General features: G+C 45.6%; 1 protein-coding gene across 2 annotated transcripts; it reads left to right on the top strand.

The window, feature by feature from the left end:
* Positions 1-466: 466 nt before the first annotated feature.
* IZUMO1R (IZUMO1 receptor, JUNO) lies at positions 467-6,604 on the top strand. Of its 2 annotated transcripts, none has more exons than XM_017978511.4 (5): positions 467-622; positions 1,556-1,696; positions 2,407-2,616; positions 3,084-3,219; positions 3,346-6,604. In XM_017978511.4, exons 2-5 carry the CDS (start codon positions 1,559-1,561, stop codon positions 3,612-3,614), a joined length of 753 nt encoding a protein of 250 aa, XP_017834000.1. In that variant the 5' UTR covers positions 467-622; positions 1,556-1,558; the 3' UTR covers positions 3,615-6,604. The 2 variants fall into 2 exon arrangements, with proteins under 2 accessions (XP_017834000.1, XP_035120208.1); XM_035264317.3 differs by lacking the exon at positions 467-622 and adding an exon at positions 711-788.
* The last annotated feature ends 8,510 nt before the right edge of the window (positions 6,605-15,114 follow it).

Here is a 15,114-nt window from a genome sequence, read left to right as displayed (position 1 = left end):
CAGGACACCGATTCCTGTGTGCTAAGGGAGGCTGTTTGGTGGGTTACGGAGGTACTTTCTTTGCTTTGTTCATATGTTTAAATTCTTGGGTCTCCAAAGCCACACTTCATCTCTGCACCCTGCCTGCTGGATCTGCTCTCGAGAAGGGAAACTCGCTCCTGTGGGCTGTGCAAGAACACTGTCAGAAAAGCCACCAGGGGACTGAGCTGATGCTTGGCTAACAGTGAAGGGGCAGGTAGAGCTACAGAACAGAACACAGGAGGGCGGTGTAGAGAGAGTCTTCAGGGGACAAACGATAAAAGATAAGGAATATAAAAAGATAAAAGAATAAACAATAAAACCATAAGACTTCCTCTATCCCAGGCACAATGCCAAGTGTTTTTTTTTTCCCATGAACTTTCTCTTCATTTTTCCCAATCCCATAATAAAAACTTCCTTTACAGAGGGAGAAACTTACAGAGAGTTTGAGCCATTTTCTCCAGGGCAGCCAGCTATTGAGTAGCAGAGCTGAGAGCTCAACCCAGCAACTTATTGAAGAGCCCCGGATCCTGCCTCTGACGGGGTCTTTGTTTCTCTCGGGAAGCAAACTCCCTCAGAACCCACAGGAGGCCTGCAGAGCTGGGTGAGACAGAGGCTATTTAATGGGAGCCACGTGGAGTTCTGCTCCTGCACCTGAACCTAGTAGAAACCAGGCTTGGTAATAAGTGGGCGGGACATGGAACTCCTCTCAGCCTCACAGTCTCAGGGGTAGAAGGGAGCAGGAGCACCTGGAGACTCCTGCCTTGAAAGTGAGTGTGAAGAGAGTGCTGGAAGGGGCAGCATCTTTCCTCCTTTTAGCTAACAGACCTGACTCTTTAAAACTATTTGAGGCCATGGCTGAGGTGAAACTGGTGCTCTGGAGAGAAACAGCCTTAGATTTAGACTTGAGGATGGGCTCTGAAGAGGGGGCTGGGCTCTTCTTCCCCAGGATGTCTGAGGCTCTTAGCTCCGGTAGGCTAGAAGTTTCCAATTTCACTATGATGGGTCCAGATCAGGCTAATGCCAGACCCAGGGGTTGGGGGAGCCATGGGCTCCTAGGTCATGAAACTGAGGTGCCTTGTTTCCTAAGTGGTTGAGAGTTTGAGGCCCAGGGCCCCTCTGCCTTCTGCTTTGTTTTGTCTCTTTCCTCTACCTCTCGTTACCACTACTACCCAGAACAGAGTTGGAAATATAGTGCTCGAGGAACACCAGAGGAAGGGCCATCCTCCTCATTCCTGTGATGGGGATCAGGCTTTAAATGTGGAAGGTTCCTCCTGTCTGACTCATGCCTGGGCATGACCCTGGCTCTGCTGGGCCAGCAAGGCCTCCAGCACTGTGTCAGGCCTCCAAGGATTATTCGCCTGCCCTGACTTTCTGTGATGCTGCCTCCAAAAGAAGGTCCTAGAAGCAGCCAGAGTGTTGCAGTCACTTGAGAAAGATTGAAGTCCATCCTCCTTTTTCAGTGCCTGCTATGAGGGAGGGGGTAGTGTGGGGTGGCCTTTCCATGGAGTGTGCAGCATAGGTGTCTCTGCAACAGACCATGGCATGGTGGTGGCCGCTCCTGCTAGAGCTGTGGACAGTCATGCCCACCTGGCCTGGGGATGAGCTGCTCAACATCTGCATGGATGACAAACACCACAAGGGAAAGCCCGGCCCAGAAGACAAGCTCTACGATGAGGTACAGAGGCCAGACCTGGGGATGAGACGGGGAAGATCAGGGAAGGGACACAAATGCCAGGGTAGTCTTTGGACCTCATCAACCCTGATCATTTGGTTCCTGGGGTTGGGATTTGAGCAAAGGCAACTAGATGGAAAGAGCCTATGCCTTTTTGAGACCATAGCGCCAAGTGATTCAAAGTTCCCGTTTCTGACTGCTCCAGCCGCTAGGAAAGCAGGGATAGATGGTGATCCTAGAGGTCCATTGGTGACCAGCATAGATGAAACAAGCCTTCCTGCCAACACATCCTGGGGAAGCATATGACTTACGTGACCCCTCCCCAAGCTCCTAAAGGCAATTGCCAGGGATATGGGGGCAAGAATACAGCTGGCATGCAATCCCAGATTCTCCTGGGTCTTGCTGAGGCTCTTCTACCTGTTTTGCCCTAAAATGCTTCTGCTGCCTCTCAGGAGCTGAGAGCCTAGAAGTTGTGTTCCTAGAGGGCTGCAGCAGCCTGTGGAAGAAAGTCAGTGTGCAGGTGCCTCTGCTTTTTGGGTAAATATCGAAAGATTATCAGGGTTCCTCTTATGTAGGGGCTTACCAGCTAAAGGCATTCCACTTGCTCAGGCCTTCTCCTAAGGGACATTTTCATTCCACCGCCCTTCTTCCCTGGACAGTCAGCAGTCCTTGCCCCTTATGCCTGGGCCTTTTGTTTCTTCCTCTGGCTTCAGTGCATCCCCTGGAAGGACAATGCCTGCTGCACATTCGGGACAAGCTGGAAAGCCCACCTAGATGTGTCTCCACTCTACAACTTCAGCCTGTTTCACTGTGGACTGCTGATGCCTGGCTGTCGGAAGCACTTCATCCAGGCCATCTGCTTCTATGAGTGCTCCCCAAACCTGGGGCCCTGGATCCAGCCAGTGGGAAGCCTGGAGTGGGAGGTAAGAGGAAGATCTGTACAACACCCTGTTATTGTGCTAACAGCCAGCACTTTCATCCCATCTTATGCTGATGCCTCTAAGATACTAGTAAGAACAGGAGGTGTTACCTCCCTACGGACAAGAGCAGAGCCAGAGGCCCCGGCTGGAGAACCACATGGGGGAGACTGTTCCGACAACAGTGGGATGAGGGGCTATCACCGAGGGAGGCTTGGTGGATTTAGATGGACCCAAGTTTCAGTCTCATGTTCTGTACTTACCAGCTGTACAGCCCAGGACAAACTATTCAATCTCAGCCTCAGTGGTATTATTTGTAAAATAATACTTAGAGACCATATAAAAGATGTGTATACATATAATGTATACACATATACATTATATGTGTACCTGGCACAAATACCACTGTAGCTATTAGTAGTCTTCACTTCTCTGCTATTATTGTTCTGATCTCCGGCTATGACTACATGCAGGCGGCCCCAAGTGGGCAGGGAGAGCGAGTTGTGAATGCACCGCTGTGCCAGGAGGACTGTGAGGAGTGGTGGGAAGACTGTCGCACGTCTTACACCTGCAAATCCAACTGGCATGGCAGCTGGGACTGGAGTCAGGGTGAGTGGTGCTGACAAGGCCTTGGGTGGGGGGAGCAGGCTCCTTGGTGGCCCCCACAAGGGTGTAGGTGCAAAGGCTAGGGATTAGGGCATAGGAGGTAAGCTGTCCCTCCTCCATCTCCTGCAGGGAAGAACCGCTGCCCTAAAGGGGCCCAGTGCCTCCCTTTCTCCCATTACTTCCCTACCCCAGCTGACCTGTGTGAGAAGACTTGGAGCAATTCCTTCAAGGCCAGCCCTGAGCGACGGAACAGTGGGCGGTGTCTCCAGAAGTGGTTTGAGCCTGCTCAGGGCAACCCCAACGTGGCCGTGGCCCGCCTCTTTGCCAGCCCTGCCCCATCCTGGGAACTGTCCTATGCCCTCGTTGTCTGCTCTCTGTTGCTGCCATTCCTTTCCTGAGAGCCCTTCTTCTCCCACCCACACTCCTGCACATCCACCAACTATTGGTCAGGCCAGGCCATGGCCACCTGTTTCCTCAGGCCTTCCCCTAAATGCAGTGGCACAGGCTAGGGTCTGCAGTCCTACCCAGTCCCCAGCCCATGCCACTGCTCCTAGGGAAGGGCCTGAGGAAGGAAGTGACCACTGAGGCTTCAGCGGCTGGTGCCTGAGCCCTGCACATTTGGTCTGAGGCCCCTTCCACTGCTCTGCTCTGCCTTAGCTGGCCTGGGAGGCAGTTGGGGGCAGGGAGTGCCAAGGTGACTGGCCCCCACCTGCCTTAAGAAACGGGAACTTTCAAGGGGCTCAAGCATCTTCCCGTCCAGTGCACGCCCACCCCTTTCTGTGACAGCTGATAGTGGCAGCCCTGGCCTCCTCTCCTCCAATGGTGTCTCCAATAAATCAGCAGTTGATCTCTCCTCTCCTTGACTTCCTGTTTTAGCTTTATGGGCAGGGACCCAACATGCACACAGTGGGAGTCAGTTTGCTTGCTGTACCGAAGTCTCAAAGTTAGGTTGTTACTTGCCTAACAATTATTAACTTCTTAATATCTGCTGCACATCCTCACAACACTTCTCTGATGGGAGTACTTTCAATGCCCCCTTTTTTCAATAAGTGACACCCCTTACAAAGACATCCCTAGAGCCAGGGTGAGGGATGGGGCCACCCGGCACATCAGTTCTAATTTGGCTACCAAAATTGAAGTGGCTACATTGACTGCTTCCAGGGTTCCCTCTTTCCTTTTAACCCATTCATTTTACCCCCAGAATCACAGCACACTGGTCTAAAATTTTGGAAATCTGAGTTCTAATCTGGCCTTTCTGCTTTCTTTTTTTTTTTTTTTTTTTTTTTTTTGAGACGGAGTTTCGCTCTTGTTACCCAGGCTGGAGTGCAATGGCACAATCTCGGCTCACCGCAACCTCCGCCCCTGGGTTCAGGCAATTCTCCTGCCTCAGCCTCCTGAGTAGCTGGGATTACAGGCACATGCCACCATGACCAGCTAATTTTTTGTAATTTTTAGTAGAGACGGGGTTTCACCATGTTGACCAGGATGGTCTCGATCTGTTGACCTCGTGATCCACCTGCCTCGGCCTCCCAAAGTGCTGGGATTATAGGCTTGAGCCACCGCGCCCGGCCGGCCTTTCTGCTTTCTATGTGACTTTGGGCAACTCCTGTGATCTTCATTAAGACTGCCTTGGTTTCTCTCTCTGCTGAAAGGAATGAGTTAGTTGGATTTAACTTATGAAAAAGAAGGAAGAAAAAGGAAAAAGCTAGCAACCTGTTTGCCAGGAGATAGTGTATGCTTCTCAGATAGTGTGCCATGACCTGAAGATGGAAGCATTAGAATTGAACTGGGGACAGGGCCCTGACCTCACACCCTGGCTGCAAGTGGACCAGCAGCCGACCTACCCACCCAGCACCTTCCAGATCCTGGAGCCAGGCGGTTTCCCAGCACTACAGGATGCTTTCCCCACAATCTTTTCTTTGACAAAGAGAAGATTCTAGCTTGACTGCACTTGATTTGACTGGCTTTTCTAACAACTGCTTATTCTTGCCAGGCACCAGCCAGCCCCACTCATTGGTTAAACTCAGCCTCCATTCCTTCTGCACTCGCCTCACAGGCTCATCTACTGAGCAGACCTTGTCTCAGGAGAGGCACTGGAGTCACAAAACCAACAAAGAGAGTCCTGCCAAGCACGGCCCTCAGTGTCTAGCGTAGAAGAAAGATAACAGCTGCAGTGGGGACAAAGATGTTCATAGGAAGTCTGAAAGAAAGGAGCTGGGTGGGGGTTCCTCACAAAGCCTCACAAAGGGGTGAGTGAGGCAGGAGCCCCAAAGGAGGAGGGAAGCTCACTGAGAACAGAAGGGAAGTGCGAGTGAAAACCCAGTGAAGGCCCCAAGGTATGAGCCATATGAAGCAGGACCTTCAACTGCTCTTAATCAATAATTGTGACTTCAAAAGTACATATAAATGTATCAAAAAATCTTTTAAAGAGCTTAAGAAATTTAAAATCTCTTAAAAATAGAAAACTGAGGTATCTGTGGCTGTGTGCTTGATAATAAAGCAGAGAGGTTAATGCCCTTTTTAACGTGTTTATGAAGAATGGCCAAAGGAAGGTTAAAATTGGAGTGGCCAAACAAGAGTAGTCAGGAAGCCCTAACAATTTCATACTTCACGATCACTTACCATGCACCCTGGATCTCTGGGAATTATGTAATATATGTTGGCTCATTTGATCCTCACAAAAGCCTGTTATCCTCATTGTATTATATTTTCCTTATTTATTATTATTCTCATTTTTCAGATTGGGACATACATATAAGTAGGTTTGAAACCAGCTAAGTCTGAACCCACAGTTCCAGCTCACAGGCTTACACTGAACAGCCTGCTCCATAGTTGAGTGGAACTGAAGTGGATTTGGGAGTGGTTGCAGAGAGGGAGGGATGGCTTGTGGCAAGCCACAGTCAGGAAAGAGACTGAGTCCTACCCCTTCATGTGATCAGGAGTCATTACCTATGGGTCACATTTGACAGTTTAAACAGGCTTCCAAATTAACCCACCTGGGGAAGGTCTTGTGATTCATGGTGACATCCTGTCCCTGAGAAAGAATCTTATTATGAGTTTCCAGATTGTTAACATAGTGATTAATGTGTAGCCTACCGACATTGAAAAGGGTGCTGATTTATATCTACATATTAAAGTTCTATTGTCTTCCACACAGATATTTTAGCCTGTATGTTGCGATCTGTATCCAATGGCTGTAACCTGTTGTACCCTCCAATGAAATGGACTACTTTGGTATGAGAAGTCCCCTCCCTTCTCCTAAGCTTTCCTATAAAGAGCCTTCCCACATGTAGCAGACTCCAGAAGACTTCCAACTTTGTTAGTGTGTCTTCCTGGGTCAATACTGGCTTCCAATAAATCTTTACGAATTGTTTCTGCTTCCAACAAACCTTTACAAATTATTACAAATAGCCTTAATTTTGGTCAACAGGAGTGATGGATTTTAAGCAATGGCGTAGAACTGTCAGATTTGCAGTTAGATTGTGTGTTTTAATCAGAGTGATCCATGCACATGGCTCACACACAAAGGCCAAAGGATTTCTAATGCAAAGCAATAGAGTGGCTGCCAGCTCACCTGTTTACCAGGCTCTTAGCCAGGGAGCACCCCTTCTAACCATTTCTGGATTCAGCTATGAAAAAGTTACAAAATATGGCTGACCTTTTCTGCCACACATTCAGACTATCTTTTTGCTCTCAGCTCTGCTTGAATTTATCAACGTAATCTTCCATTCTTTTAAATTCTGGCAATCCACTTCTAATTTCCAGGAGACCTTTTTATTTCCTTGTTTTTCACAGCTTGTTGTTTTTGATTCATGGATGTAGTATCTTCTCAAATCTCACTGAAGATCTAATTACAATGTTTTTAACCTTGTTTCGAGTCTCTGAGTGACCTGTTTCCTCCAAGGTCAATCTGCTCTGTTTTTTTGATGTTCTGCATGCTGCTGGTTCTCTCTGAGTCTGGTGGCTTTGGCTGTCATATTTAACAGTGAGGAGCTGGGTTGATTTGTATAGTAAGCTAGTACAGATTTCCTCCATGGTTGTATATAAGGATCTTCATTTCCCTTAAATAGCAGCCCTACTGGAGAGTTCTGGGTATGTGGGAGGAGTTTGCTGAGAGAGAGACCTTGCTTCAGAGTGTGAAAATTAACCAAGAGCACTCAAATAAGAACAAGCAAAGGCTATTTGTTCAGAGCTTGCAAGGGAGTCATCACTTGCATTTTGCCAGAGACTCAAGGCAGGGAGGAGAGTGGGAAAGATTTAGAGCGGATAAAAGGGAAGGCTTTGGCCAGGTGCTGTGGCACACGCCTTTAATCCCAGCACTTTGGGAGATTGAGGTGGGCAGATCACCTGAGGTCAGGAGTTTGAGACCATCCTGGCCAACATAGTGAAACCCTGTCTCTACCAAAAATACAAAAAATTAGCTGGGCGTGGTGGCAGGCACCTGTAAGCCCAGCTACTCAGATGGCTGAGGCAGGAGAATCGCTTGAACCCCAGAGGCAGAGGTTGCAGTGAGCTGAGATAGTGCCACTGAACTCCAGTCTGGGCAACAGTGCAAGACTCCATCTCAAAAAACAGGATGTCTTTGGATCTGCTAGGCTCAGAGGCTGTGTGAGCAGGGGCAAGCTATAGGCAGGCTACCTAGAAATGGCCATCCTATGTGTTTGGTTCAGGGAATATATTTAGCTTTTTCTGATTGGTCCTAAGTTGGAAATGGAGCCAAAACTAAGAAAGCTGGATATTATTAATAAATTCTGGGCCATGTTGGGTCGATTGTGATAGGGGTTATTCTTTGGCTCCCTGGACTGGATCTTCCTGAAGCCTTTCCTGAGTGCAGTTAGTAGGTTGGCTACTTGTGGGTCAGAATCCTGTTTTCTATACAGCTACCCATTGCTCATTTGTAGATTCAGTCTTTCAATCCCAGGGATAGAAATTAGGAGACCTAACAGTTATTAATCAACTTCTGGCTGTTTGGGACTGTTGCAGGGCTGATTGTTTGGCTTCCTGGGCCAGTTGCTAGAGAGTTAGTTCTGAGGTCCTGCAAGTCTCATTTACAAGATAGTAGGATGGCTTCTGGGCTGGTTACTACAGGTAATGAGTTAGAGCTCTGTTGTTATATGTGGTCTGGCCATTGTCCGTCAGTATATTTAGTCTCTCAAGACCAAGTTAGCAGGTGCTATGTTGGGGTATGGAGCCTTTGCATGCCAGAATAGGAATGGTTCTCTCTGGGATGCTAACAACCATATGTGAAATTTCAGCACAATCCAATTAGCTGGATGTGGTGGCATGCACCTGTAGTCCCAGCTACTTAAGCGGCTGAGGCAGGAGGACTGCTTGAGCCCAGGAGATTGGGGCTGCAATAAGCCGAGACTGCACTACCGCACTCCGGCCTGGGAGATAGAGTGAGACCCTGTCTCAATACACAAAAACAAAACAAAACCCAACTTCAGCACTATCCAGAATTTTATTTAATTTTTTAGAGAAGGTTCTTTTACCCTGGGGGCTAAAGTTGGCTTGCCTGAGCACTAGATTTGGGGAGCCAATATGGGGGGTGTAGAGAGACTTTCTTGCTCTGCCCTCAGTGCCTGCCAGCTCTGAGCCCAGAGCCTCTCAGAGTTTCTGCCTGATGGGTCAGCTCTTTTGTCTGCTACCGCTGCTGCCTCCAGTTTCTCTGGCCTCCTTGTTTCCTCTGATATGCTCTCATGTGTTTCCTGTCTTCTAAATATTTGTTGAAATCTCTTGTTCACTGATTATTTCCTTTACATGCTCTTGATAAAGGAACATGGAAATAATGATTTTAGTGGAATCTCAGGTATTCACTCCACTCTCTGTGACCAAAAGCTGTAGATTTATTAAAGACTCAATGGTTGTTTAAAGATTCGATGAAAAGAAAGGGAAACGGAAGACAAGAAGGATGAGAACAATGAAGAGAATGAATTTGCAGGAAAGAAATGAAATCAGAAGGCAGATGCTAGAAACCCAATTGTGAGCAACTTTCTGTGAGGCATGAAGTCAAGCTACAGTAGAGGCAGTGGACATGAGAGGAGCAGATTTGGGAACTATGAAGATAGAACCAATAGGAGCTTAGAGCATATTTTTGCATAAAGTGCCACAAAATAAGTATAAAATGTTAGGGAGGGAGAACTGTCACAAAGAAACCAACAGCCTTGGATAACTCAACTCTGATGCTTCCATTTATAAGAGGAACTTTCCCCACCCTGGATTGTACTAGGTCTTGGTAGGAGGGAGATACTGGAGGTCGTTCCTTCTCCTGGAGCAACCCAGCCACTTCTGATGATGTGGGAACATCAAACCCTATTCAAGTCCTTCCTCAGAGACAATGGGAAGTCCTGGGTGGCAGATGAAAAACAAAAACAAAATGGCCCTCTTGTATGCTGCCCTTGCTTTAAGATTTTTTTCTGAGTAACTGTCCTCAGTAAGATCTCTTATTGAGAGCAGCAGTTGCTGCAGCCTGACAGTCATGCACTGACAACTTGTTCCCAGACTGCCTCTGCTGCCTGATGGAGAAGTGCTAAGCACCCCTGCCATTCCTCTGCACCTCACCCCCACTGACCTCTTCCACAAAAAGGACTGCTTCCTTAGGTGCTTCCCAATGTCCTGTTGCTTTTGCTGTTGGAAGACCCAGAAATGAAGATTATTTTGGTGTTCCAGCTGGTGTTGGAAGCTAAGCTACAAGGATGCAAAGGCATAAGAATGGTAAGGAGGATGGGTCAGATCACTTTCTCCAGCTCCAGTCCTTGAGATATTAGTCCCTTCTTGCATCCCCAGGGGACACTTTTCCTGCCAGCAACCCCAGTCGCCCATTTTTTTTGTTTTCCCTCCTACTCTGTTTTCCTTACATCCATCCTCAGATTTACTCTCGCACAGAATCATAAATCACTTTCAATAGTGCTTTTGCCACAAATGAACCAAATAGAAACATCTGGAGAAGGAGAGCGGTCTTCGCAGTGAGGAGGAGCCGATGATGGGCTCTGAGATGCTGGCAGGATGTCAGCAAGGGATTGTCCATCAGACAATTGACCCACAGGGCAGGAGAGAGGTCTGGGCTACAGATGAGAATCCTGGACTCACTTTAAGTGTGGAAGTAGATGAGTTCTCTAAGGTAAATAAAGAGAGAAAAAGGAAAAGCTTGTGGGGAATCTCTCTGACTCACCTACAGTCAAGGAAGTAACAGGGAATGGAGCTGGTAAAGAGTCAGAGATGCAGAAGCCAGGTAGAAAGAGGATGGAAGGGAGCTGCATCTCTGAGGGGCAATGTCAAATTTTAATTAATATTTGCCAGCTACATATTAATTAATTCATAATCACTCCATTTTTACTCTATGCTGGACAATGCTGGTCCTGAAAATTGAAACACTGAATATACAAATGAACAGTGACCAGGCAATATATAAAACAGGACTCTGACCCACAACCAGTAACAGCCAGCGCAGGAAACAAACCTACTATCCACAGTATCCATTTCAGGAAACCAAAGAATAGCCCCTATAACAACTAACCCAAAATGATCAGGAATTGATTAATAACTTCCAGCTTTCCTATTTTCAGCTTCTGCATTTAACTTAGGACCAACTGGGGAAAGCTAAATATGCCCCCTCACCAATTATATCGAAGGCCCTGCTTCTAGTTAGCTGCTGATATAGTTTGGATATTTGTCTCCACCCAAAGTCTCATGTTGAATTATGATTCCCAATGCTGGAAGTGGAGCCTGGTGGGAGGTGTTTAGATCATGGAGGCAGATCCTTTTGACTTGGTGCTGTCTTTGTGATAATGAGTTCCCATGAGATTAGGTCATTTGAAAGTGTGTGGCAGCTCCACCTTTCCACCCCCAAGTCTCTCTCTCTCTCTCTTGCTGTTACTTTTGTCACACAATGTGCTTACTCTCCCTTTGCCTTCTGCCATGACTGGAAGTTTTTAAGGCCTCCCCAAAAGTAGGTGCTACAACGCTTCCTGTACAGCCTGCAGAATTGCAAACCAATTAAACCTATTTATATGTATGTATATACATAAGATATATAATATATAATAGATTTAATAAAGATATAATACATTTAAAATATTAATATTAGTTGACATTAATATTTATTAATAGGTAAAAATATATTTAATCAATATGTATAATACATAAAATACATAGTACCCAGTCTTAGGTATTTCTTTCTAGCAATGCAGGAACAGACTAACACAAATGCCTACAGCTTTTCCCTGCCCACAGCCTTCCATCCAGGCAGACCCAAAGCCTTCCTTTTATTCAATCTAAGACTTTCACACTCCTCTGCCGGCCTTGAGACTCTGGCAAAATGTAAGTGATGGTGGCTGACTCCCTTGCAAGCTCCGAATAGCCTTTGCTTGTTCTCATGTGGGTGGTCTTCATTTATTTCCACAAGATAGAATCGCAAACAAGGCAAACATCATTTCTGGACATGAGGAGCTTATATTGTACTCAGGAATGCATTAACAACATAAGCAGACGGTTAAAACGCAAAGAACTACAAATAAGATGATTCTTAGGAAAGAAGCATACAAGGACCAATAGAGGGTTGAAGAGGTGGCTAATTTAGATGAGGCGGATACGTGAAAGGAATAGGTGGCCCGAGAAAACACTTTGAAGATTGGGGTGCATATTTGTAGGATAAATGGAAAGTGCTAGTGAGATGAAAACAGGGCAGAAGAGCTGAGGGCGGGGGTTAGGTGCTCAGTATTGAACGCAAAGATTTTTGGAGGTGGGACACTTTTTCCAGTGAGATGGGAGAAGAAATAAAATGTTAAAAAGTGATTTCAGAATTAAAATGCTTCAAATGTAACCTTTAACTCAATTAATGTTGAGGCTTGCCACCTGCTGGAAGTTTAGAAGCCCGTATCTGTGGGCCAGTGGGAACATTCTGGCTGCAGTGCGTCACATGGGCAGCTGCTCCTCACGTCCAGTTTCCCAAATTCACATCCTGGGCGGCTTGTCTATTCCCAGCCATATGGTAAATGTAAAATGTCCAAAGGATTAAAATACACCCAAGGTTGATAATGTGACTTTTTTTGGCCCTTTGCTGAATGCGCAGCCGAGGAGCCCCATCTACTCAGCCTGCTGAGCTCAGCCCCTTGCAGGAGGGAGCATGTGAGTGAGCGAGTGTGGTATCTGGCTGCCCCATCGAAGTGCCCACACAGGAGCAAGCTCCAAGTGGGGCCCATGGCCAGATCAGGCATGTGGCCTCAAGGTGAACGTGCAGCACCCAGACAAGGGTGCCTGTGACACCGAAGCCCCAGAGGGGGTATCCAGTGTGATAATTCACTCTTTTAGTTCCATTGTCCACAGCTTGATGGACAGTGTCATGTTAGCAGCTCAGTTGGCCCCTGGCTTCATCACATGAGATGGGTGCCCTCTGCTGGCAAGGGCAAAGTGCCAATGTGACAGCTTTTCTGTGTACCCACACCCAGTAGGCCCTGAGCTCTTGTCCAGCATCCAAGAAGAATGAGATCATGCTGACTGCTGCAGGATGATAAAGGTGGAAAATGTTATTGAGCTACACAGAACAGCTCCCAGCAGAGAGGGGATACAGTCAGGTGCTTTCTCTGTCTCCCTGTATGGCTGGGTCCAGGACTTTCTATGGACTCAGAATAGGGAGTGGATACTGATTTGTTTGTGTGTATGCAAAAAAGGTTAAAGTGAAGACACCGCTCAAAGGCAGGCACAACAGTGTAGAAAACCAATTAGGACAGGATAGGTAAATGTAAAATAGGCAAAGGGTGGGGATCAATCGGAGGAAAGTTGCCAAATGAGAAGACAGGTTCTTAAGCCAGTCCATGGATTTTATTTGTAGCTTGCCTTTCAGGCTTTAAACTGACTTTGGTTTGGAAGTGGGATTTCCTCAGGGACCTGTCCCTATCTGCCTAAGCATTTGGCTGCCTCCTGTTGCTTTCAGTAACATTTTAAAAACTGAGACAGAGTCAGAACATTTTAAGAATAGAAACTAAAAATTGGCACCAGCAATGAAACATCAAAAAACAAGTTCATTTCAGCCTTTTCTGAGCTCTGCATCTGTCTATAGAAAGAGGGGGGCTATGGTTCCAGATCCTAGAACCCCTCATTGTAAAGCTGACGGAGTCAGGCCTGTTGACTACTTTACACAGAAAGAACTTAGCACATATCAGGGTCTGATTACTTCAATTCAAAGGAGATCTTTGGAAAGAAAGAGCAATTTTCCCTGGAATGGAATCTGGAGCCTTAATAACAAGCTCTAGGAAGCCAGATCATAGACAAGAACAAAGAAAGGCAAGGAGAAGAGCTGCATTTCTCATCAATAGCTAAGTTGAGTTTATCCTCCATGGATACAAGTAAAATGTGGTCTGTCCCCTCCCCGCTCCCTTACTCTAGAACTTCAAAATAGCCGCAGCAAGGCATTGAATAATATGTGTTGCTAAGGTTTTATTATTAAGAGGTATGACACCACCCAGTTCTTAACCGATTTCCTATTCCAAGGAAGCTCAGAAGTAAGATAGGAATATTTGTCTTACACATGACTTAATAACTACACACATACATAAACAAACTTACAAATTGATGGTAAGTAATGAGTAGGATAGAAATTTGGGTGAATATTTTCATAGTTTTGATGAGGTGAACTTTCTAAAGGCAGCAGCTACAAAGTAAAAGATTAATAGATTTACTACGATTTTTAAAAGGCAAGAAAGAAAGGAAAGGAGTTTTTTAAACACTGTAAATAAAATTAAAGGACAGATAAAAATAGGAAGAAATCTCTGCAACATATACATACAGATGTTAATATTTTTAGTACAACAAACGTTTTTAAACTATAAGCAAAGGATTTGTATAGGTAATTCACATTTAGAATAAACTTGAAACTCCTGCCTAGAACTCTGACCTCAGCTCCTAAGACTTTTGCTCCTGCTTACCTCTCTCCAGTGACCTGGGATTGCTTCTGGTTCTCAAACAGACTATGCTCATTCCTACCTCAGAACATTTGCACTTGCTTGTTTTTTATTCCTGCGATGCTTTTGTCCATATCATTGCATACCTAGCTCTTTCTCATAATTTGCGTTTTAGTTCAAATATCACATCTTCAGAGAAGCCTTCCACAATTACTCAAGTCACCATTCCAAGTCATCCTCCATATCACCTTGTCTTATTTTTTATAGCTTATGTTACCATCCGAAATTGTGTGTGCATGTGTGTACCTGCACTGTCTCCCTCACCTCACTCTTAGAAAGCAAGCTTCATGGGGGGAGACCCTCCCCTGTCTTATTTATTGCTGTATCCCCAGCACATGGAAAATTTCCTAGCACATAGCAGGGGCTCAACAAATATTTGTTATATGATTGAATGAATAAAGAAAAATGAGAAAATATAATCAATAACCACTAGCAAAAATTTAGTTATGGGGTAATTAAATAAATGCAAATTAAAATAACGAGAACCTTTTAAACACTAATTAGATTGGCAGTGATTAAAAAACAGCACTGTCTGTTTCTGGGATGCAAGTTGATTGATACTTTATAGAAGGCAAACTGTTAAAATGCATTAAAATATAAAATTGTCAAATATTTTCAGCCCACAATTCTACTTCCATGAAAAATCCTAAGGAAATGTCACTTCTACTTCAGACTGAAATGATAAATCCACAGATCCAAGAAGATAAATGAATCTCAGCACAAGAAACATGAAGACAACATCAAAATAAATCATAATTAAATTGCTCAAAATCTGTGATAAAGGGAAAACCTTTAGGCCAAGAGAGGAAAACATCTGATACATTCAGAGGAACAAAATTAAGGGTAACAATGTATTTCTCATAGAAAATACTGCAAGTGAGAAGACAGTGGAGTGACATTGTTAAAGTGGTGAAAGAAGAAAACTGTCCACTTATAATTC

The sequence above is a fragment of the Callithrix jacchus genome, chromosome 10 (assembly GCF_049354715.1).
Source record: "Callithrix jacchus isolate 240 chromosome 10, calJac240_pri, whole genome shotgun sequence".
NCBI classification, from domain to species: Eukaryota; Metazoa; Chordata; class Mammalia; order Primates; family Cebidae; genus Callithrix; species Callithrix jacchus.
This window is presented reverse-complemented; position numbering and strand designations above follow the sequence as displayed.

Bases quoted from the DNA above. Each gene is read 5' to 3' on its own strand.
- IZUMO1R (XM_017978511.4), top strand. From the start codon at position 1,559: ATGGCATGGTGGTGGCCGCTCCTGCTAGAGCTGTGGACAGTCATGCCC. The intron at 1,697-2,406 runs GTACAGAGGCCA...CTCTGGCTTCAG, and splicing joins AAGACAAGCTCTACGATGAG to TGCATCCCCTGGAAGGACAA. The intron at 2,617-3,083 runs GTAAGAGGAAGA...GACTACATGCAG, and splicing joins TGGGAAGCCTGGAGTGGGAG to GCGGCCCCAAGTGGGCAGGG.